Below are 23,935 nucleotides of genomic sequence, written 5' to 3' on the forward strand. Positions count from 1 at the left end.
TGTGGTCTGCACCCCCCTAGCAACACCACTGCATGGATGTGCCCAGGATGAGTGAGCAATCCAAAGATGACCTTTCCTATCATTGATGATTTTGCCTCAGAAAACCACCCACCACGCCTGCCAATGTGTTTTGTATTTTCCTTGCTTTTCTCATCTCTTTGCCACAAAAACTTGCACTTGTGTAATGTTTCCATGTTAGGCTGCACTTAAAGATGCAGGATGAGCAGGGCCAGTATACAAGTTGGCAACCCTACTGTCCAGTGATAACTGGGTGGAGAAAAGAAGACTATCACACCTGAATTGGGGATAGAGGTCCTTCACAGGGTCGCAGGAAGCCACCTTATATAGATCACTCAGCTATCAAACTAGACCTTGAGGAAACCATCTTACCAGCCTTTCCCATTAGCCCTCTGCACACATCCCTTACTTGCCCCATTTGCAGGGTGTATTTGAGGGTCCTTTCTTCCAGTTTCTTTGCTCTGGATGCATTGCACCAATATTAAATGTGCTGCATGACGGGTGTTCTTCCATTTCTCCAAACTGGATGAAAGGTGAAGGGGCAGATAGGAGCTATATTCTTTGCAAAGGCTACTTTAATGAAAGAAGCCCTTGCAAAGACTACAATTCCCATTAGCCCTTTGCCTTTCTTCCTGTTTGAAGCAAAGGGGAAAAAAATCTTGTCTCATTCACTTTGGGTGCGCTGCATTCAGAGCAGTGATGGGAAAGGAAGCAAGGTGCACTGCTACAGGGGTAAGTTAAAAAGGTGGAACCTTGTGGGGAGGGTGTTTGTGGGAATGGGAGAGCTGGGGAAGGCATTTTCTAAATCTTAAAATGACTTGGCACAATATCTAGGCCAGGAGTGTCAAACATGAGTCCTGCAGGCTGGATATGGCATGCAGAAGCTCTTTATCTGACCAATGTGATAACACAGGCCTATAAAATTGAGGGTCAGAAAAGTTTTTCCCAAACTTTATGGTGGTTTTGATATGAATTTGGGGTGCCGATTCCAAAAATGGCATCTGTTTTGCCCTATCACGTCTAGTTTTGAAGATATAGTACAGCCTCTTTAGTGAATGGTTCAAGCAGCTTCCTCATGAGGAAGCCATGGTGTAGGCTTCCTCATGGGGAAGCCGCTTGAACCATTCACTAAAGAGGCTATGCCGCGTCTCCAAAACTAGACGTGATAGGGCAAAACGGATGCCATTTTTGGAATCAGCACCCCAAAAATACCAAGGAATTGGTGTAATGTTTAAGGAAGCACAATGCGTGTTGGCCTGTGTTATCAAGCAAAAGGCAACATGTTTGCAAGTTAACAATTCACCCACTGCAGCAAGGGCTTCACCACTTGATTCTCTCAAGTCCATCTGAGAGCCCTGGGGTTTGGGGATGGCACAAAGAAGAAGCCACACGAATGCCTCCATGTATGGATATAAGTACTGGATTACTTCCCATCCCACCCCCTGGCCTCTTCAGCAGTCATGATGGCTCTTACCAGGCTGTGATGAGGTACTGAGCCAAAGTGATGCTGACTGGGGTGCCTGTGATGGTCACGTGACGTTCAGCAGAACCCTCAGTCTGGTTCCCAATCTTGATATGTGCTCCAGACATCTGTCGAATCTCACTTATTTTGCTGCCTTGGCGGCCAATGATGCAGCCAATGAGCTAAGCAGGAGAAAAGAAAGGATTAGTCCTTACCTCAGGCTTCAGTCAAGACAGGGATGTTTTTTGAATCACAATACAGATTCTTAGTATTGCTTAGTATTGCTTAGTATTGGATTCTTAATATCGCTAGGAAAAGGCAAGTTCCTGACTTCTCCCTTAGTGGCAAATTACACCACAAAAACAGAGAAGTGCTAATAATAATAATAATAATAATAATAATTAATGGTTGCACAGTGATGCCACTGCCTTTAGGTTGTGTGTATGATATTGTAATTTATTCTGTATGATCATTTATAATAATGATAACAATAATAACCAGTGATAGTGATAATAGTGATAATGTTGCTGCTGCTGAATAACAGCAAAAACTGTGCTATGCAGTTTAAGGGCTCCACTGCACTGTGGCAGGAATTGGCCTTTGTGAGTAAAACAGCAGTGCCGGTTGTGTTAGGCTTTTTCTTTCAAGAAAATCCTGTGTAATGACTATGGCTTCCACGTGGGGTTTGGGTACAGAAGCAATGGTCAGTGTTGCCATCCGCCCACTTGTTTCCTGCCTTCAGACACCACAAAACAGAGACTGCTGTGTGCCCAGCAGTATGCGCTGACATCTGCAGAGCAGGCCTGGCACACTGGCAGCTGGGCTGGCTGTGTGGGTGGGCCCAAGAAACCCTGGTGAAGCATTCCTCTCTCGTGGAGATACGCACCCTTTCTGGACCTTAACTCCCAAGAGATACACCAAGAGGGGAGGAGAGCTCCCACGGGTGTAGAAATGTCACTAGAGTTTGCAACATCCTGTGGGAGAGCTCACTGTGTCACCCCCAAGACAAACCTCCTCCCGTACCAGACCATACGGAATAAATTACAATATCAGACACACAACCTAAAGACAGTGGCATCACTGTGCAACCATTTTAATTATTGACAGCCCAATCCTGAGCTGCCCGGGGCGCCCAGCCTCGGTGGCACCGAGAACGGCTGCTGCCGGATCCTGCGCACCTCGGGCTACCACATGCGGTACCTTGGAAGCCACGGTGCCGAGCCCAGGATTGGGCTCTTATTTATTTTAATATATAACAATACAGGTCACCCAACAAATCAGTAACCAACAAAAACCAGTGGCCAACTTGATGACATTCACGCAACTGCATAAGAGTTCTAGTATTAGCTCTGATACAGGGATATGAGAGTTAACTCATTGTAGATAGGGTGTTGTGTCAACAGTGGCCCCTTGCTCTGGCAGGCAAGCATGGGGTTAACACCAGGGCCTTAGATTGCAATGAGTGTGCTGCACAGCTGCAGCCTCTTGAAGGCAATAGGGTCCTTAGGGATAAAAGCAGGACCTGAGGAAGAGTGAGTTTGGTGGGTAGCAGAAGGAGGAAAGCTGAAGGAATGGAACGGAACTGGTGGATTAGTGGACTGAGGAATTAATGGCTGATGGACTACTGGAACTGCTGATGGACTAACTGACTAAAGACAGATGGGTGAATGGACTTTGGAGACGCTGGAGATTGGTGTATGGCTGCCATGCCCAAGACCTGCTGAGGACAAAGGTGTTGCTGGAGAAGCTACTGGCACGAGAGGGGAGGAAGGAGGACATCTGCAGGTTGAACAGGTGAGCTATCCTGGTGGTGGGGTCTAGCAGTGCTTCAGTGGAGAACTGGGGCCATTGTTGAGGAACATAGGGGAGCTATTTAGCTTAAAGTGGGCATTGGTTCTCTAGATGGAGTTAGTCCTTGGAATCTGGCAAAACACTCATAGTAACCTCTTATTTGTTCCCTACTATGTCATAATAACACCTCATTGGCTTTCAGAACAATCAGTCTCATTGGTCAGTTTCAAGTTAAGAAAATCTTCACAGAGTCACAGGAAGCCACCTTATATAGATCACTGGTTCCTCCCTGCCCTACCTGGAAAAGCCAAGTTATGATTGGTCACTGTTGCCAATATCAATGGAATATAATGGACCAGTACCTGCTTTCAGAAGGCTTCACGGCGGTGGGAATTAGGAGGAAGTGCATTCAAGCATGCACAATGGCTAAAAAAAGGCTCAACAAACTAGTTCAGAGAACTTGCACTAAAGCCTGACTTACGTCATTGGGAACCAAGAACTCCTGAGAGCTACTCTGAACATTTGTTTCCAGGCCTGTAGAAGCAAAGGCAAAAAAACCAAAGCATTACTGAGGCTCTTCTGTTGTCACCTGGCTGCTTCTTGAGCAGACATTCTATCATTGTTTTCCCAAATAGAAAACAATTTGGTCAACTATACCACAGGCTACATAAGAAATAAGAGGTCCATCTCCCTGAAGACCCTTTCCAGACACAACCGTGTACAAAGAGCAGGGAGGGCTCAAAAAGGCCGAGAGGGTTTCTCTGCTATTGCAAAGCAGTCAGCAGTTCCCAGAAGAAGTTTGTGTTGTTTAGCTTAGGTCACATTACGCTGGACTAATTTTAGACAGTCCCAGTGAAATTCCAGACAGAGAGCCCATCTCCACCCTCCCTCAGCCTGATGCAGATGCCCATTAGCTAGTGCTGCTCTTGTAACACAACAGAGAACAGCCTTAAGCCAGGGCCCATGGCCAGCATCAAGGACCAGTATTGCTGGGCAGCTGCCAAGGGCCCAGAGCCCTCAGAAAGGCCCATTGCTGGTCCCTGAGACAACCCCTGTGCTCATAGTTCTTGAGTGGTGATGATGGTAGTAGATGGTGGGTTCACCCAGAGAGAAGAGGATTCATGGAAGGCAAATTGCTGAGGGACCCCTGGATCTAGTTGCACTGGGGCCTTTCCAAATGATTGTGTTTTAGCTCATAAAAGTGAATTTGGTATCCATTTTATATAACAAAAAATTTCCACGTTTTAAAATTCCTCTAAATTGTGAAAGGAAGTTCTCTTCATATTCTTTGCTCAGTATATGGCTAAGGCTGCAATCCTATCCTCACTTTCCTGGGAGTAAGCTCCATAGACTATAATGGAATTTACTTCTGAGTGGACAGGCATAGGATTGGGCTCTAAAAGCCCAATCCTCCCCCTGCCCTGTTCCACCCCCTGTGCAGGGCTTATCTGCTCCGGCAGGTTTCTGCTACTCCACTGGTATATACAGGAAGGTTCTCGTCTTCCCATAGACACGCCAGCTCCCTGCGCTGCACAAAGGGCTTTACGCACTTTTGCGGCAGCCAGCACTGGTGGAACATGCATTCCACTGGCACTTCCTTGTTCATTCCATGAGAAGGAAAATTCCAAAGAAGATATTGTTGAATATTTGCTTCCTTAATATTATTCCAACTAATGAAAATGTGTGAATACTGTGCTTATGGTCTCTTCCCTCCCTCTTCACTTCTGGTATATATTTTAACTCAACAGAAGAAAACTATTGCTTGATAATATACAGACAAATTTAAGATTGCTCATACACTATCCAGTTTTCTGCAATATCTTAAAAAGGATCCTTAGCTTCTTTTTTGCCCAAATAAATCTTCATTCGTTTACAGGTGTGAGCCACTTGACAGGGATATGTTCTCCGACCCCCGTTATGTGATTAGGTCATTAAGTGAATATTTGGTCCAATCTATTGCCTTTGTTGTTTAAACAGACGCTCCCTGCCGGTCACTAGCTGACTGCACAGGCTACTAGAGACTGCCTCTTCTTTGTATTTAGAGCCTCTCTGCTGTGTAAACAGACATTCTGCTGCAGGCTATGAGAGATGTGATTGCCTCATTAAGAGCATCTTTATTGTGCTTTGACCACTATCACATATGCAGTCTGCCATTAAGCAAACGATTGTTCAGTGGCGCACACCTGTATTTTGTTCTTCTAGAGCAGGGGTGTCCAAAGTTTTTGGCAGGAGGGCCACATCAGCTCTCTGACAATGTGTCAGGGGCCGGGGAAAAAAAGAATTAATTTACATTTAAAATTTGAATAAATTTACATAAGTTTACATGAATGAATAAATTAAAGATGAACTTATATGAATGAATGAAGGTCTTGCGATAGCTCAAGGCCTATAAAAGACCTTTCACAAAGCAAGGCTGGCCTTTCCTTTGCTGCTGCTACTGCATCACAGACGTGAAACAGCAAGCAGTGGAGGGAGCCCTCACCACACAGCTCACGCGAGAGGTCAAACAGTCGCCCTCATGGTGAGATTAGTTGCATCAGGCCAGAGCGGGCTCCAACAAATCTCTGGAGGGCCAGAGGCTCATTGAAGACTGGGGGCTCCCTTAGGGCCGCATTGAGGGACCTTGAGGGCCGCAAGTGGCCCCAGGGCCAGGGTTTGGGCACCCCTGTTCTAGAGCCTGCATTCCTCTTTTCTAGCATGGGAGTGCATACCTGCTCCAAATTCTTTTGTTTTTGTAAAGAGCAAGGTGTCAAAGTAATATGGCACATCCATCCCCTTTCTCCCATCCCCTGCATTTATGGCATGTCTTTGAACAAAGACCTGAGGGGCTTTTGAACATAAAACTGCCTTATACTGAGTCAGACCACTAGTCAATTTAACCCAGTACTGCCTACAATGGCTGGCAGTGGCTTTAAGAGTCTCAGAAATGGCTTTCCCACCACCCAACAACCACTATCATATTCTTTATTTAAAAACCTGGAAATGCCAGGGAATGTACCTGGGAACTTCTACATGCAAATCATGTGCTCTGTCACTGAGCAATGGCACCTGTTTCAAAGGCAGTGGCATTCCCAGAGGGAGGAAAAACATTAAGTTTTGCAGGCACCACAGCGTGCCATGTAAGCAGCCTCTCCCCCTTGGCTCTAGAGCCATTCCAGGGGCAAAAACAATGCAGTGGCATCTCCTCTGCGTTGCTCTTGCAGCCCAGAATGGCTCAGATGGTGAGGGGGAGAGGCCACTTACATGGCACACTGAGGTGGCTGCAAAACTTACCATTTTGGCCCCCTCTGGCCATTGCCCAAAGGATGATTATGCCAAGATGGTTGCATAAAGGGAGCTAGGACATATATTCACTGATCATCTGGGCAAGCCCCTAAGGACACTGTATGCAGTGGAGGATTCTGGGAGCTTCAGGGTTCATAGATCCTGATAAAGGGTTCTCAATGTGTTTCTCACCTGCTACAATGGATGGTGTTTGTCCCAAGGAAGAAAATGAGACAGGGTGCCCGGAAAGCTGCTGCAACTTTGTCACCTGCATAGAAGAAAGAGCAGAGTGAAAGCAAGGGTGACTTTGACATCTCTCTGCCCTGGCTTAGTGAGTCACTGCCACCCACACATCTAACACCAGTTTGCAAGCTAGCAACAACAAGGGGTAATTTTTGCATTGATTCGACTGGAAAGGAACAAAAGACAGTCTAAGGCAACATCCATTAATGAAACAGGATCCTCCTGACCCAGCCGTTCCTAAGATGCCAAATTCTGCATACAAAGAAGTGCAGGACAAACATAACCTCAGGTCTAGCTAGCCTGGCACTGGAGTCTATAGCAAAAGCAGCTAAAGATCAAGCAGAAGTTGTGGCAGGAACCCCCAGATCTGGCCCTGAAATCAACCTTCCAGTGGGTAGGAAACATCTGTCCGTAGTTTCACTTGTAAGGAAAAGGAGCAATGAGATTGTGCATACAGTATATGTCACATCAACTGCTTTGCAGTACTGTCTCGTATACCTTCTGAGGGGATCTTGCAGGAAGCATTCCTGGGCTGCCCCTGCCAAAGAGATGACCTCCAACCATCTAAGCATCTGATACTTGTGAAGCTCTTACTGCTGGTATAACATCAACTGTATTATAGATGTATTATAGATTATAGACCCCTCACAATGCTCAAGGGGGTGGGTGGGTTTTTCCTGCCTGCAGACTAGTGTCTGGAGAGTAAAGTGGCACCCAAGGATGCAGAAGTCGACTGTTCCCAAAGTATAGTGGTGAACAGGTGAGACTTAGCTGTGCTGATGCTGGTGCCTCTAGTCATAAAGTCTGCCACACTGTGATCTTGATAATAGAAGAGGAAGTATGGGCTGGCAAACTCGGAACAGATGAGCAGGATGTGAGGCATGGCAGCAGGAGAACCCAGACACCTAACTAAATAGGGAACCACTTGCAAATGGGGGTTAGAAATGTAAGCATGCATTTAGCCTGAAAAGCCAGACTTACCTCTGCTTGAGATATACCACTGTACTGCCCTGGCATGGAGAATCCCTGCAAAAGGGGAGAAGAAGAGGTGACACAGATGGCATCAATGAAACTCCCAGGAAATTATATTTTCTGGTATCTAATGAACAAATCTTAAGGTGAGAGAGAACATGAGGCTAGATATCCCATGAGGAAGAGGCCACAGATGTTCTGTCAGCAGCTCCTTCATCAAGTCTTGAACACCTTAGGGCCCAATCCTAAGGAGTGTGCGCCGACTTACCACCTGCACAATATTGCACATTTGCAGGCCCTAGCATGGGTAAAGTACCAGTGCTAGCTCAGCGCTGGCTGGTGCTGGGTTAGCGCCAGTACAGAACCAGAGCTCTGCCACTCAGCGGTTGCGTGACCGCCAGAGATGGAGAAGTAGGTGGGGGTGTGGGGGGAGGTGGGGAGGAGGTGTTCTGGGGTGGGAGAAGGCGGAGGTTGGGCAGGGCAGAGGCATGCTAGAAGAGGGAGCGGGGCGGGAGGGAGGTGGAATAAGTGGAGCTTCACTGAGCCTCTGGATCCTGAGCCTCCATGTCATATGGAGGTTCTTGATTCTACGCCACCTCTTGGGTTGTGTAGAATCAAGAAGCCCCACTGCAGGGCTACTCACCTTATCTGGGGGAATGGGACAAAAGTCCCCTTCTCCCAAAGAGCCGCTGGTACTGCCCAGGTTGCACTCAGGATACTGCAGCAGCAATTTTTGGTGCCACTGCAGCCCTGGGCACTGGGCAGCTCAGGAGTGGGCTGTTAGTAACCAATAGGATTATATCTAGGAAGAGAACCACATTTACACTTGGCGCAATCATATGCTCCCTATGCACCAGCACAGCAATTGCAGCACCATGCTGTAAAGGATGTTGTGACACCCAAAGAACAAGCAGCACCAGCAGGAAGACCTGCACAGTCCCCCCAGTGCTGAATCCCAAAGAAGCACCCCAATGGAGTAGGTAAGCTCCCACTGGGTGGCACAGAGGCAGGGGGAGAGGGTGGGAGAGGCCGGGGAAGGGTGCATCGGGTCTGGGAGGGTGTGGGACTAGCGACAGCAGTGCATGCCATATCCTATTCCCACTCACAAAGCTGAAAGCCCAACAAGGGCTTCTCTGGACTTGCACCAGCAATTTTGCTGGTGCAGATCTGAGTAGCCCCATTACGCAGGTTGGGGCTTTACCAGGGATAAGGGGATGAATGTCCCCGTACCCTGAGGTGATCTTCAGTTTGCTCCTTCCTAGGTCTGGCTACAGCATGGGCTGTGCAGCCCTGCTTCACAAGCGCTAGTTAGGACTGGGTTGTGTGATTCCTTTATTTACAACTTTCATGAGATGCAAGATGAATAAAAATAAAAGCACTGAATATGCAGAAATAAAAGCTTACAAAACTCTTGCTTGGTATAACATAGATAATTAATTCAAAATTAAGCCAGATGCGTTTGTCATTCTGTTGTACCCCTCGAGCATACGGATCCAAACTACCAAATACAAACTTATTTTCCTTTTGCCAACCAAATATTTAATTGTCTGATTGATGCAGCAAGTAAGTCCCGTCTCTTAAGTCTTCTATTTCATTCCGTTCACACAGTATTTCCTGTCATTTTCTTCCATCAACCCCAAATTAAATAAGTTTACACCTGAAACATAAATGGGCAATTGCTGCCCTTCACTTAAAATTGAAAGCAGTGAAAGATCATAGCATAGTAAAAGATCATTAACATTGTTTTGAAAATAGGTCAGTGCAGGACAGATTTACAGCTGATATAATCTGCATACTGATCTCAATGAACATTTAGTTTATCACAGCGTTATCTCTGTGACAACAGTCTCATTCATTCATCTTACTATGCAGTTACTTATTACGACGTTTATATGCAGTTGTAATTTGATTTTTTTCAGATACTCAATATTATGGACTATTTTTAATTGGCATCAACTCACACATCTTTGGCCATCTGGTGAATAAGTTTTAATTTTCAAGCAATCGTTTACACTTCTCAGTTGTGGTTGAATGGCAACATTTACTAAATGCAACTCAGCACGCACCATGGCCGGTGGGGTAGAATTTTGCAAGAGTAGCAACTTTAATGAAACAACAAATGTTCCATCAAGCATATGGCAAAATATTGTCCTCTTCAGTTCCCATAACCTCATCAATTGGTTCACTATAGCAACTTAGATTCTATAGTCAGCCCACATTTGACACACAACTGACTCCAGCAAATTCAAGTATGTGCACTCAACCCCTCCCCCCAAAAAAATAAAAGATAGAGAAAAACAATAGTTTAAATAATGCAGGCATCTGTGCTCAACATTCTACTTACTCTGTTTGTGCCCCTGAGTGAATGAAGCTGCTGTTCCCTCAGTCCCCACAGGTCTTTCATATTGTGCTTTTATGGCCCAATCCTATCTAAAACAGTTCCCAGTGGAACAGGTATTCTGCCAGTGCAGTCTGCAAAAGAGCAACCTTTGCAGCAGCACAAGCTACTGGTGTAGCTGACAGATGTGCTACAGATGCCAGGAGGTTCACCAGAGCAGCTAAGCCTGGCACAAGGGATAGAATGGGTTGGGAGAGTGGGAATGGGGCAGGGTGATAAATTTCCCTTTGCCCCAAGGTGACCTCCAGCAGCCCAAACTCCCCTGCAGGACACAATGGAGGCCATACTGGCGCTGCTACATTGCCATTGGGCTGTATGTTCTTAGAAAGGCAGTATGTATTTGCTGGATTTAAAGGAGTTTTGACTGTGCATAATTTTCTTAGAACATAACCCTCACAGAAGATGCAGGCAGATGGTATTTTTGACCTATAAACCTTAGATTCAATTACTCTAACTTTTTTTAATGGAGGAGAGAGTTCTTTCTATTGCCTGTTAATCTTTCATTTTGCTACGTCTAACATTTTTATCCCCAAGGTTGGCCCATCCATACCCCATCTCATTTGGTGATGTGCCAGCCTCTGCTCTTCCCACTTCCTGGATTGAGAAAGGAGGAGCTGAATGGAGGACTCTGTCCACCACTTCCTTTTCTAACTCAGGGAGAAGGAGGAAGGAAGGAGCAGCAGCAGCAGTTGCCATGAGTGGGGGGACAGAGGTGTGTGCCTCTGTCAATCTGCTGCCTGCAAATGGGGCTGAATTTAGGGCCAGTTAGAACGCATTGCAGATTATATTACATTTAAATAGAGCCAATCTGAACCCAAGTTGATGCCTCTGCACTTTATTGGATGTGGGGGCAATGGAGATTTTCCTACCTAAAATTATTAATATAGTACAACCTCCAAAGTTGACCACCTCTCTATAATGAGCACATCCTTAAGTTGACCTAATTTTCACAGTATGGACAGACACTGCATACACACTATGGGAGACCAACCTCTCTGTATTGACCACCTCTGTAAGTTGTATCTTGACCGCTTCGACCATTGCACAGAGTATTAATTTACCCTCCATAAGTTGCCCACTGAACGCAATACTGTGTGTGCATAGTGAAGCCATTGTCGTTTCACTTTGATTCTCATCACCAGTGCATTACTTTACACTTATATTGAAACACAACTGTTATTTTGCTGCCTATTCTCCCGGTTTGGAGAGATCCTTCTGGAGTACTTCACAATCCCTTCTGGTCTTCACCACTCAGAAAAGTTTAGTGTCATCCACAAATGTGTCCACCTCCCTGCCTATCCCTGTTTCCAGGTCATTTATGAAGATGTTGAAAAGCACCAGTCCAGGACAGATCCTTGAGGCACTCCACTTTCCACCTCTCTCTGCTTTTTTTGTCAATTGCCCATTGACACCCACTCTCTGTTTTCTGGTCCTCAACCAGTTCCCAAACTATGAGAGGACCTGTCCTCTTATTCCCTGACTGTGGAGTTTTCTAGACAGCCTTTAGTGAGGGACCATATCAAACACCTTCTGACATTTAGTGAATCTGAGGAAACCCAGTAAATAAGTGTGTTTTTTTTATTTATGCATTTACTGATTGATTTTATAGTGATCTATATCTGACTTTGCTCCTAAAGGTCTCAATACAGCTCACAATTTCATCACAATCAACAAATTTAAAAATTAAAAAAATACCTAAAGCCATATAAAACAATAAATAAAAACGACCAGCAGGGGGAAAGAAAACCTAGAAAACTAGTCAATAAAATCATTCCAATAAAGAAGGATAAAAATCCTTCATAAAGGTGAGAGAAGTGTTGCTCCAAGGGACAGCTGAGTCCTTGATCAGCTCCCTTGCTGGGATCACTTCAGAGTCTGTGATTGTCTCCCCATACTGTTGGGTTTCAAGACAAAGCCCTACTCCCTGTTATATACTCCACTCACCTAGAAAAATATTGCTTCTTCCCTATCCAAGCACATGTGGCCTCTGCAGGACATGCTCACATGACGAGAGAAGCATGAAGGTCAGGTGGAAAGGCGAAACTGATGCTCAAGAAGACATTCAGATACTTATCAATCTGGTTTGATATTTTACATTATAGGTTTGGGAGAATAAGAAAACTCTGCTTGAATTACAAGTGGGGCAGAGGTAGCCTGACACCCTTATGTTTTCTGACAGTAATTGTGCCAGGAGACACTATTTTTAGAAAGCTAGTGATGGCAATGGTTGCCTAAAATTGAAGAGCTGGGACTATAATTTCATTGAGGACTTCCCTACCTCTTCCCCCCCCCAATAATTCGAGCACCTGCTCAACAAGAATCAAGCCTACAATTGGCTTTTTGCCAGAACAGAATGAGGATTTGTGTGTCCCTTACCTGATTGGTTGAAAGGAGAACCGGTCCCAAGGAGAGGCTGGGATGGTAAGGAATAGTAGCCCCTTTAGGTGGCGACTAGAGAAAAACAATGAAGAATCAGTGAAAAAAAGACCAGCCTATCCTGTTGCCCGCACCTGAACAATCCTTTGTGTTAAGAAAGAAGCACTGGCACCGTACTAGATGATGGGAAATGTTTATGTATATAATTCCTATTTGATAGGATATGATGGGTAATGCCTGGAGATGTAACACATCATTGTGTTAAAGGTTGTCACCTCCATTCACATAGTGTCTCCTACCAGAGACAGTTCATGTGAGAAGGAAAGAAGTAATGAGAAAGGATGACATGCCTCTATGTGTGCGTGTATACCCACACATACCCATGCCAAAAATGGACACCACAATAAAACCATTAATCTTTATGGTGCCATAAGAATCATTATTACTTTATGGATTCCAGCATTTAACTCTTAAGAGGGCTGAGGCATGAGCTGCATGTGAACTTTACATGGAATGAGGCCGGGAGAGGGAGGAACGGGGCAGAGCCCAAGGTAAGGAGGTATGTGTTGAGGTTGGGAAGGGAGGTGATATTGGCAGAGGCAGTTTCACATATATCCTATCCCCCTCCCCAGCCTCGATCCACCTTCACTGGGCCAGTTAGACTTAGGCCTGCAATATCACTGGTGCAGATCTTAGTAGACCCATTGCAGCAGCGGAGGCTTACCCCTAGGCAAGAGTATAAATGTTACCTGGAAATGTTCCCATACCTGGAGTATCCCCCCCCCCCCCACAGGATGCAGCATGCATTACTTCAGATACAACACCAAGCCATGACTTGGCTATATGTGAATGAAATAAAGGCTTAATCCTATCTTTGAGAAATGCTATGTAACAACAGCCACAAGTGTAGAAGCCTGCCTGCTGTTAGATGCACCAAAGACATTGGCCAAACACAGACAAAATGTCACACTGACTTAGTTTGGACATCACTTGGATGCCAGCACAGCTCTGCCAGCAGAGAGGTCAGAACAGGAGGGGCGTAGGGAAGATTTGGGAGGGATGAGGAAGAGTCAACATACATCATATTCTTTCTTCCCATCAGACAATGGACAGGCCCCCAATGCCAACAAAGGCACTACACTGGTGACAGAGCTGGCATAGTTAGGAATAACCCCGTAAGGAACAATAAGGAAGGGAAAATCAGCAGAAAATTGCACCACTGGTGGCAGGGAATAGGACTGGGCTGTAAATGGCATTTCTTGCTTAAATAAATATTTATTACTGAAATAAATCTGCTTTTTGTCTTTGTTTAAACCAAGCCTTGATTGAAAATCAACCAGCTTTGGTAATAGTACTTCGTCCTTGAGCTTTGGGTGAAAGGCCGTGCTTCTGTGACAAGAGCAGTCATTACACCAATCGACACTCTCAGCTCAATGTAAAGGAAAGAGACAATGATGCAGTTGTTGCGAGTGAGGATTAGTGTCATGCCTGCAGATGTCTCAAAGGCACTATTTCAGCTCCTGCTACATGCATGACTTATAACTGGCATGGACATCTCTAACACGGGCATAATGATGGGCGAATGGTGACTGTGAATTGAAGGAAAGAGAAAGAGGAGGCACAGATCTGAGATGTGGTGGAGAAGAGGCAGCAGATACTAGGAAAGAAAGGGAGTATTCCTCCCAACTAGGTGGGCATTCTGCTAATTAATCAATAAAATCCAACCCCCTAGAACCTGTCCATCCAATTTTGGAAGAAAACATGGGGCAGAGTATACTGGACACATACTGATACTCAGCCAGTGGAAATCACTTCTCTGTGCAGTGGGGTAATATGACAGGGTGTTATCCTTGACTGACAAGGTGGAAGAAACAGGAACCGTACCTCCAGGATAACAGCGCAAATTTGCCGCACGCACTGGATGATGGCATCTGGGACACCGGAGACGGTCACTGCCCTCTCAGTGGAATTGGGGAGAAGGTCTCCGGCCACCTGAACTTGTGCTCCTGTGGTCTGCAATGAAGCCAGAAACAAAACTTGAGTCTTTTTTGACAGCGTGGTAAACTTGGCCCATATGGAGAGCTGCCAAGTCAGAAAGACCACCCAAGGCCAGTTTGATCACTATGATCATGGTCTTTAGAAACCCAATCCATTCATTCAGAGAATCTTAACACTCCTTGTGTTAGTTTCCTACAGTGAGCTTAAACTAGACACAAATAAGAGACATGACGATGAGACCTTCTTAACGAAAAGCAAATTAAACTTGTAGTTTGGACTAAATTTCTGTTTAATAAGAAAAGAGGCTACAGTGGGGTAGTTTCTAGAGCAGTTTTTTTAAAAAAAATCTTTTAGAAAGCGTTTCTCCAATAGATTCGGATTAGCAGCCACTATGAAAACCAGGAAGAAAAACTGTCAAGATACAAAAAAACAAGGCAGAAGCGACCGGTATACTTGCACAGGTGAACAAGACCTAGAGAAGGAATGAAGTCACAGGAAACAGAGATAAATGGTTTCCAAAGTCTTTACCTCTCGAATCTCCTTTATTTTAGCTCCTGCCTTGCCAATGAGCGAGCCACACTGGCTGGCTGGGATGACTAGCCGCAACGTTACAGGTGGCTTGGAGATCGTTCCTCCATTAGTGGCTCCAGCCCCCAAGTCCTGAAATCATAGCAACACAATTCAGTTCAAGAAGACAGAACGATTCTTTCACAATCATCTTTAACTATAAAGGGTGTGCAGCATTCTGTGTTAGAGCCCATATCCCAGGAAAAAAATCACTACTATGTTACCCTCAGCTGGTCTCTTCCCCCCCTCCCCCCAAAATCCCCCACTCCAAGGGTTCTATGATGATATTCTGAACTCAGATTCCAATCAGGGATAACAGGCAAGAATATTTAGGTTTGTTGCGGTTGTTTCACTGCCTGATTTCCTGACCCTGAGTTATAATATGCAGACCAGCAATTAGCAACACGAAATATAATTCCTCCCCCCATTTATACACATTTCTATAGAAATCTATAGAAAAATAATCTTACACATAAATTATAAGATTAGAATATCATTCAATTTAATGATTTAACAAGTTATGTTATCAAGCATTGGGCACAATCCTAACCAGGTCTACTCAGAAGTAAGTCCTATTTTATTCAATGGGGCTTACTATCAGGAAAGTGTGGTTAGGATTGCCGCCACTGTCATTTACTCTGCTATCCAACACACCCCAAATAAAATGGAATTGCTCAAAAACAAATGGTCCCGTTTTCTTTCTTCTCTGTCCCATATTAACTCATTGGTTTGATCAGAGAAACAACATCCTCAAGTCCCAAGTAACCAGTTCATTACAGATGATGGACTAATTTTTCCACTTACCTGCTATCAACATGTCAGTGTGTTTTTGTGAACATTTCATCTTATTTTATTTTTTCAGTTCCTTTGGTGGAAAAGGAGACATTTCTCCCATTGCTACTTTCTGCTTAATCTTTACAACCTACTGATGCTCTGTGAAGGGCCTAGGCACTGGGAGACAGATCCTTACCTCTTCCAGCTTGAAGGCAATCATTGAAACAGCTCTGAAAACTGCATCAGTGGATCCTGTAATAGTCGTGATTCTCTCTGGACAGGACCCCTCTGAAATGGTGATCCGGGCGGTACTCTGAGAAAGTAAATGAATAGTAAGAATAATATAGTGCTGCTTTTATTAAGTGTTCCAATAATTTTACATACATTATCTCAGCAATCCTAACAATAACTCTGTAAAGTAGGTTAGAAATACAATCCCATGTTAAGGATGGGGAGGGAAGGGGATGGGGAGAGGATAGTGGCTTGCCCAAGGCCACCCAGAGAGTTTGTGGTTGTTGAGTTTTGGAATGGGGACTTGCTGGTTCACTACTTATTTTTTTAACCATTATATTTGCATGAGAGATCTTTACAGGAAAGTCTATTCAGCATGGAATTAGTGTCAAGAGTCAACAAAAATGAGACTGGCAGAAGCACCACTTTCTCATTATACGACAGCAGAAATCAAAGAGTCAGTGGTCACGTCAACACTGGCATCAGAGTTGAAGCTGATGTAAATGATGTATGAATTTTTACCAGTATGAATATAAATATAATGGTTTTCTGTAAGAGTTTGCACTTCTCAATCCTGTTCTCTTGAGTTCTTCTATAGTAGATGTTGAACCCCAGTTGATGCTGAGCTGAAGTGGGCAGGACCAGCAGCAGTTAATCTGCAACGCCTGTGCTGAATCAGTGCATCATCAGTGCTCTAGATTGGGACAGTCTTTTTGCCACCGGATTGCTCATTGTAGAATTCACTTCTAATTCAACAGCAGTTTTAAAAGTAGGCCCTGCCAGTGCAGATGCAGTATAAACACAAGGCAGGTTTGCGCTGTGGTAGGGTATGGTAAGGTCTATGTGCCCAAAGACACAGGGGCATTTCCGCTACCTGTTAGGCAGGGTTCAGGACACTTAAGCTGACTCCACAATAGTGGAGAGCTGGTCATCCCCTATTCATTATAGGTATTAAAATTAAACATCACATTCTGGGGAATAATGAGGAACTTGAAAGAAAGGCTCACAAACTGCATTTTTGCAGCCTGTCACATCCTTCTCTCTCCCAATATATCTGCATATACTTCTTGGTTCTCTCTCTGAATCTTCACTTCTCACAGTCCCTTTTTACAGACAAAATAACCAGAACTGCACATGCATTCCATGCCATTCCATGCTTGGAAAACCATTCCGTTCACAGTCGTATAACACGCACGCTGACCAACACCCCTTTTAGAGTGGGGATGCTTCCCCCACAACTACACTTACCTGCTCCCGTATCCTCTTCACTGTCTCTCCTTTCTGAGGGATTAAGGACAGGTAATGTAGTTAGACATGCTGTTTCACAGACATGTCAAAAAGACAACTTCAATCCACAGCAACCCACACCTGTCTTACCTTGCCTATGATACTGCCAACTTCCTGCAGAAATACAAAGGGTGCAGCATTAGGGATGATTTACAACCAGATGCAGAAAAGCCTTTTATTTTCTCCTCCTGGTGCATTTTGCAATAGTTCGACAACATGCGCATGTTTTATGCCAGAAAGTTAGAAAGCAATTCATTTGTCTTCCCCCAAATGAAAACATGACTCACTCCGGATTTGGCAGCTTGTATGAATGGGCTGCCCTCTTCCTGGCCATTGGCCCACTCCTTCTCCTTCTAGACTGAAATCTGTTCCTTTCTTTTTAAAATAATTAAGGTGAATTTGCTTCTACTACCATAGAGACTTTGATAATTTCAACAGATAATTTATTTCAGCAAAAGCTAAAAATGCAGCTATTTCATCATGCATTTCATTCATTCAATACATTTCCATAAACTGACTTTCTGCCAAGGGATCCAAAGTAGTTTGCAATTTAAAACACTAAAAAAACCAACAAAATTAAACATTCACAATCCTATCTCAAGGTATGCAAAATAAGGTGGAAAATGTGTGTGGGGATGTGTGGGGGAGAGTTTCATGCTGCCTTCCTGATTTGTATACAGGATTATGGCTCATTGAGTTGAGAGGCTTGAGATTTTGCAGTAGCCAATTGTTCTACACCAAGACAAATAGGTGGTTGCAGTTCTAATCTAGTGGGAGGTTTGCCCCTGACTACTACAGTGGGTTCAGGACGGCAACCTAATATGGCAAATCCAGTTTACTTACCTTCCCATGCATAAGCATCCGGAGGGTGAGAGTGATGCTGAGTTCTGTTTCGTCAAGCCCATTATCTGAGCCACTCATCCTGTCTGGTGATGCCATGATGTAGGAATGCATGGATCTGCTTCTAAGGAAACCAACACCCAGGGTCTAGGAGGTGTTGAAATGGCCAAGTCTGCTGAGAGAGAGAGTGAAGAGCGACTCATATGGAACCTCATTTGTAAACAGACCAACAATTTGGCTGGACTGTAGCAATTAATAAGTGGTTGGGTTTCATACAACATGTTCTGATGCTTCCTGTCTCAAAGCACTCTAGAGAATAATGATTATGAAAATGAAGGGAAGCAACACAGCAGTCTTTCCAGATGAAACTCAGAGAAAAACCATGCTAAGAAACTACAAAAGATTACCTGTACACCCCTAAACCAAATAGATAGAAAGGTGGGTGACAGTTGAGATCAGTCTCCCTCATACCCACTTTATTCATATAGCATGCCTGAAGAATCTTGGAGTTGACTGAACTGTCATAATCCAGAGATCAGGCTGCAATCCTATGCACTCTCACCTGGGAGTAAGCCTCACTGAACTCCATCAGTTTTACATTTGTATAGAATTGCATGCACGTCTACTACATTTCAGCTGGATGTACTGGAGACACAGTTTCCATTTTATAGATGTGAGATAGCAGTGACCTGATGCTGAACAGCCTTTTATTCCTCCCTGTCTCTCAACTACTGCCATAGCTGAGAAGCCAGTTCCAGGTCTAACAGCTGGTGTCTCCTTTCCTTGGACTCATCTTCTCCTTCCCTTTCTAGTTATCATCTGCATGAGAAAGGTAGCTGGGCCAGAAGAGACTGATAGCTCCAGTATGCTCTGAGACCTCAAAGAACTGCTGTTCCTTGGTCCAACTGGGCTTCCTGTGTACTTACACCCCCTGTTGGACAGAAAGGCACACAGCACCAGAAGTTTAATGTGACCAAGCTTCACATGTTAAGGGGCAAAAGTCGGAAAACTGTCGCTAGAGATGGGTAGAGCAGGGGTAGATATAGATAATTATACATGAACACATGCATGTAAACAAGTGTTGTACTATGTCTATTATTATTATGAGCAGGATGGAGAGAGAAAGAGACAATTGCAAGAACACGATGGGTGGGTTCAGTGCATCTCCATGTATACACTTTACACCCATCCCAATTGAATAATGCTCAGTAGCGCCTACCCATCCAGCGGCAGGCATAAAGTTTGCTCCCAGTATGACTGTATTCCCAAGTATAGCACTTCACATTTTTTCCATCAGAGCTGAGGCAGCTGTTCACTTTCATACAAGAGAAGAACATCCAGAGACAACAGTTGGTGGGGCTCGTTAAACCCATGCTCAAATTATGGTGGTGGGAAAGTTACAGGCCCTTAATGAAATTCACAAGCCCCCAAATTTTGCTCTCCCACACTGGCTCCTGATTTTAGTATATGTGCAGCTGAAGCAAGCACATCCCCCATAGCCTTCTAAAAACAGTATCTGTGGGAAGGTAGAACAACAGGTATGGGGGTTCAGCCTCATCAGACTACTAATTCAAGCACTGGCTCAGGGGAGAGGTCAGGGGTCAGCCAGGTCAGGCACTGGCCAAAAGCCCACATTATCCCAGTCGATAAGCTGATCCCTGGATCTTCGTGGCGTACCTCCAATGTGCCAACAGAATAACAGAATAAGCTTACCAAAGAACATAAGAAGAGCCCCACTGGATCGGGCCATAGGCCCAAAGGAGATCCAGTTTCCTATATGGCCTACCACATGCTTCAGGCTTCAAACTGCCATCACATGCTTCAAGCTGACAACAGGTTAAAGGAGACATTGAGACATCAAAACACTGGCAAAGACAAGCTGGCTCCAGCAAGGAATCAGGAGAATGTTTGTTTTCTCCACCAGTCACAGTTTCCATTAAAGCAGGGTAACTTATGCTTAAGTGACCATCTTTCCTACACTTGATTGCTTGCTAATGGCCAATGATTATTTTCCTTCAGGGGCCCTAATAGCTAGGAGGCACCAGTGTTTTGTGGTGTGTATATGTGACAGAGATAAAACAGTCTGAGAGCTGCCCTGAGGCCAGAAGGGAGAAATAGGTCAGAGCACTGCAGCTGGCTGGAAGGAGTCTTGAGAAGCTCCATGCTGTTTACTTCCTCTATCTGGGTACCTGTCAGCTCCCCCATGTACATAAACAGGTTGTACAAAACCACCATAGGTTTTCAGTAGTCTCACCTCCAAAGGAAACTGAAGCCCTAACCCTGGAACTTGTAGTCATTCAGGGAATAGGCACATTATTGTTTAAAACTTCTTTTTTAAGATGCCCCATTAAATGAGGACAAAGAGACTCTGCTGAAGGACAATGGATTTAGAACTAGGAAATCCTTCTCTCCTCAAGCTGTGTACTCTATCACAACAAAGGCAATCCAACTGTTAAAAATAGGCCTGGGTAGAAGATAAAAGACTATTTCAAAACTCCAGGCCTCCCAGACAATCTGGCTTGATGTTACAGGGTCGCCCAAAAGAAAATGTTCATACCCTTTCCAAGAAACTATTTTTGGGATAGTCAAAGGTTTAATCTCCTTCGGAACTGGTCCTCATGTAGTGGATCCCCAAAGGTCTGTATGTCACACTGAACTCTCAGTACAATAAATTCTCTTGTGTTTAAATAAAGTACTTGAATTCTCTCTCTCTCTCTCTCTCTCTCTCTCTCTCTCTCTCTCTCTCTCTCTCTGGGGAATGACTGACCTTGTGACAGTATCAGAGCTAGTCTAAAGTGCTGTTGCATCAAGATTGTTGATTGTTTTGACATCCCATCCTCCAATCAGTTAACTCAAAGTTGTATGATGAAACTAATGAGAACATAGCTGCAAATCTTATGCATGCTTATTTGAGAATCTGTTAAGGCCCATGAGTAGAGTCTAAAATGGTGAAAACCAAATAAAACACATATATACCACCTAGATGACAGTGATTACACCTAGAGAAATGCTTTTAAAATGGTTTCAACTGTTAATTTGGAGTAAAAACACATAACACTGCTTTCACCAATTTTTATTTTTGAATAACACTGACACCCCTGAAAAAATAAAACCATTTTAGACTGCCTCTACCCATGAGACATATTTCTGAGTACTCATGCACAGGCTCAGGTTATAACATAAGTTAAATGGATTGATTAAGGGCGCAATCCTAACCCCTTATGTCAGTACTTTCTAGCACTGGCATAGTGGTGCCCATGGGACATGTGCTGCATCCTGCAGTTGGTTGTCACTCACGGAGGCCTCCTCAAAGGAAGGGAATGTTTGTTTCCTTACCTCAGAGCTGCACTGCCCTTAAATCAGTGCTGGAAAGCACTGACATAAGGGGTTAGGATTGCGCCCTAAATGCTTCAACCAAGAGGGTTGTGTTACATTAATAGTGAGGTTAATATTTTATTTCCTTTAGTTCAAGACATATAGGAGACAAACTTCTACACACATGCAATAGGGCACACAGTCTCCTTTTAAAGTGGTGTCCCCTTATATCAGTGTTTATCGACAAGTGGCACAGGTACGTGTGTATGGGTGGTGGTACTTGTGGGACCCCTGCCACCCAGCAGTGAGACCAAGAATGCCACACAACAAACAGTGGTAGGAGGCTTGGCTTGGCAGGCAGAGCTCCAAAGCATGTTTTTCTGCATTCAAAAAGCCCTCCGGTCCACCCTGAGCCTCTTACTGGTGTTTGTTGTGTGTCATCTAGCCTCCCAACCCAAGAGTGATGAGATGTCATCGACAGTTACTTTTGGTGGTACTTTGAATCAGTGGACCTGTGAAGTGGTACAGTGGAGGATAAATGTTGAGAACCACTGTCTTATATTTAGCGGGGGGGGGGGGGGAGCAACTCTCCCTCTTCAGCCCAGCATGGTGCCTTTTCCAGTGGCTTTTGCTGATGTCTCTTCTGTATTTTGTTTTTAAGACAATGACCCCTTTGGGGGCAGGGAACCATTTATTGATTTATTTTACCATATGAACTGCTTTGTGAACTACAGGCTGAGTCTCATTATTCGTGAGGGAGTTCCCAGAACTCCTGTGGATGGCAAAAATTGCACTATAGCAAATCAATATAAAAAACAAAGTCCTATTGCTCTGGTGATTTAAAAACAGCCTTGCTGACCTTTGTGATGTTAAATCATTAAGAGACAATCCAACAATCAGTCTCTCTCCAGGCCCTTAGAAAGGATTATATTTCTTTAACATGTCAGGGGGAAGGGAGGGGGTCACTTGGAGAGAGAATGATTGATGAATTGTCAGCTGGCTACCCTCTCTCTATCTATTGTAAAGAACTGGTTTCCTCTAATTTAAAGGGCCCTTCTCATCCTGTTGAGATACATATCTCAACAATAAGAAAAGCGTTTTAAAGGGGTGCATTTTCCCCCTTCTCCAGGTATCAGCACATTCCTTCTCATTTGCAGTAGCCATTTGTGTTCAGTCAAAACTGTGTATAGCAAGGTTGGACCTGTACTCTTGTTGGAAAGCGGTATATAAGTATTCTTATTATTTATTTATTTATTTATTTATTTATTTATTTATTTGATTTGTATTCCACCTTTCTCCCCAAAGAGCACCCAAGGCGTGTGTGTGTGTGTATACACACACACACACACACATATACAGGCCTACAAAATTGAGGGTCAGAAAAGTTTTTCCCAAACTTTATGGTAGTTTGATATAAATTTGGGGTGCCGATTCCAAAAATGACATCCGTTTTGCCCTATCACGTCTAGTTTTACAGATATAGTATAGCCTCATTAGTGAATGGTTCAAACGGCTTCCTCATGAGGAAGCCATGGTGTAGGCTTCCTCATGAGGAAGCTGCTTGAACCATTCACTAAAGAGGCTATGCCATGTCTCCAAAACTAGACGTGATAGGGCAAAACGGATGCCATTTTTGGAATCAGCACCCCAAATATACCCAGGAATTGGTGTAACGATTAAGGAAGCAAAATGTGTGTTGGCCTGTGTAATACTTGGTGCTGAGCACCTGCCTGGAGTGCATGAACCAGACAAGAAATAAGATTAGGCAAGACGTCTCAGAACCAGAGGCCAGGAAGGCAACATTTTTGAATGAACCAGGCAATCACCTCCCCTCCTTAAGGAAAGTGAGCCATGAGCACTCCACTTTCATAGTGAAGCATCTATTGGATGAAAACGTTTCTTTGTGCTTTCCAGCCAAGCTCAGGCATTTTCTGCCAGCCTGCTATCTCCTTTCTTTTCCCATAGTGTTCAGTTTCTTTTTCATTTAGACTTTAATAAACTAGTTACATTTTGACTTTTTTCACTGCTTGGTCCACATTCACAATAATTCACTTAGATTGTCACATCTCTTCGCCTTGCAGATGCTATTGTGGGTTTGAGTTTTAATAACAACCCCTGGGATTCAGTGCTCCCTAGGAGGGGGATTTTCCCCAGACAGCGTCTCTGTATCCAGGAACGGTGGTAGCAGATACCAACTACCAGTTATCTTCATCATGTTTGCACCCCATCCTTCCTTCCAGGAGCTGAGGGCAGGCACACATAAGTGGTATCCCATTTTGTCTCCAGAACAACTTTGTTAAGTAGAGAGTAACTGGTCAAATCTCAAATTGTGACTTTAATGGCTGAGCAGAAATCTGAACCAGAGTTTCCCTCATTGCAGACAGTGCTGTACAACATAA

The 23,935-nt window shown here is 44.3% G+C and overlaps 1 protein-coding gene across 8 annotated transcripts in view; it reads right to left on the reverse strand.

The window, feature by feature from the left end:
• The window catches only part of PCBP4 (poly(rC) binding protein 4), an 82,006-nt gene that overhangs the window by 40,682 nt on the left and 17,389 nt on the right, over positions 1–23,935 (reverse strand). For 7 of the 8 annotated variants that reach the window (XR_010793715.1, XM_066614215.1, XM_066614218.1 and 4 more), the window contains exons 2-12: positions 18,225–18,396; positions 17,472–17,495; positions 17,343–17,375; positions 16,060–16,176; positions 15,051–15,182; positions 14,409–14,537; positions 12,525–12,599; positions 7,760–7,804; positions 6,728–6,803; positions 3,753–3,805; positions 1,493–1,662 (exon numbers count right to left, since the gene is read on the reverse strand). Coding sequence is in view for 7 of the 8 variants with exons in the window: in XM_066614215.1 (XP_066470312.1) it covers positions 1,493–1,662; positions 3,753–3,805; positions 6,728–6,803; positions 7,760–7,804; positions 12,525–12,599; positions 14,409–14,537; positions 15,051–15,182; positions 16,060–16,176; positions 17,343–17,375; positions 17,472–17,495; positions 18,225–18,335 (965 nt within the window). In the remaining variant the exon portion in view is untranslated. The remainder of the gene's footprint in view (positions 1–1,492; positions 1,663–3,752; positions 3,806–6,727; positions 6,804–7,759; positions 7,805–12,524; positions 12,600–14,408; positions 14,538–15,050; positions 15,183–16,059; positions 16,177–17,342; positions 17,376–17,471; positions 17,496–18,224; positions 18,397–23,935) is intronic. The other variant, XM_066614214.1, reaches the window with a different exon arrangement.

This window comes from Tiliqua scincoides, chromosome 2 (assembly GCF_035046505.1).
Source record: "Tiliqua scincoides isolate rTilSci1 chromosome 2, rTilSci1.hap2, whole genome shotgun sequence".
Classification (NCBI taxonomy): Eukaryota; Metazoa; Chordata; class Lepidosauria; order Squamata; family Scincidae; genus Tiliqua; species Tiliqua scincoides.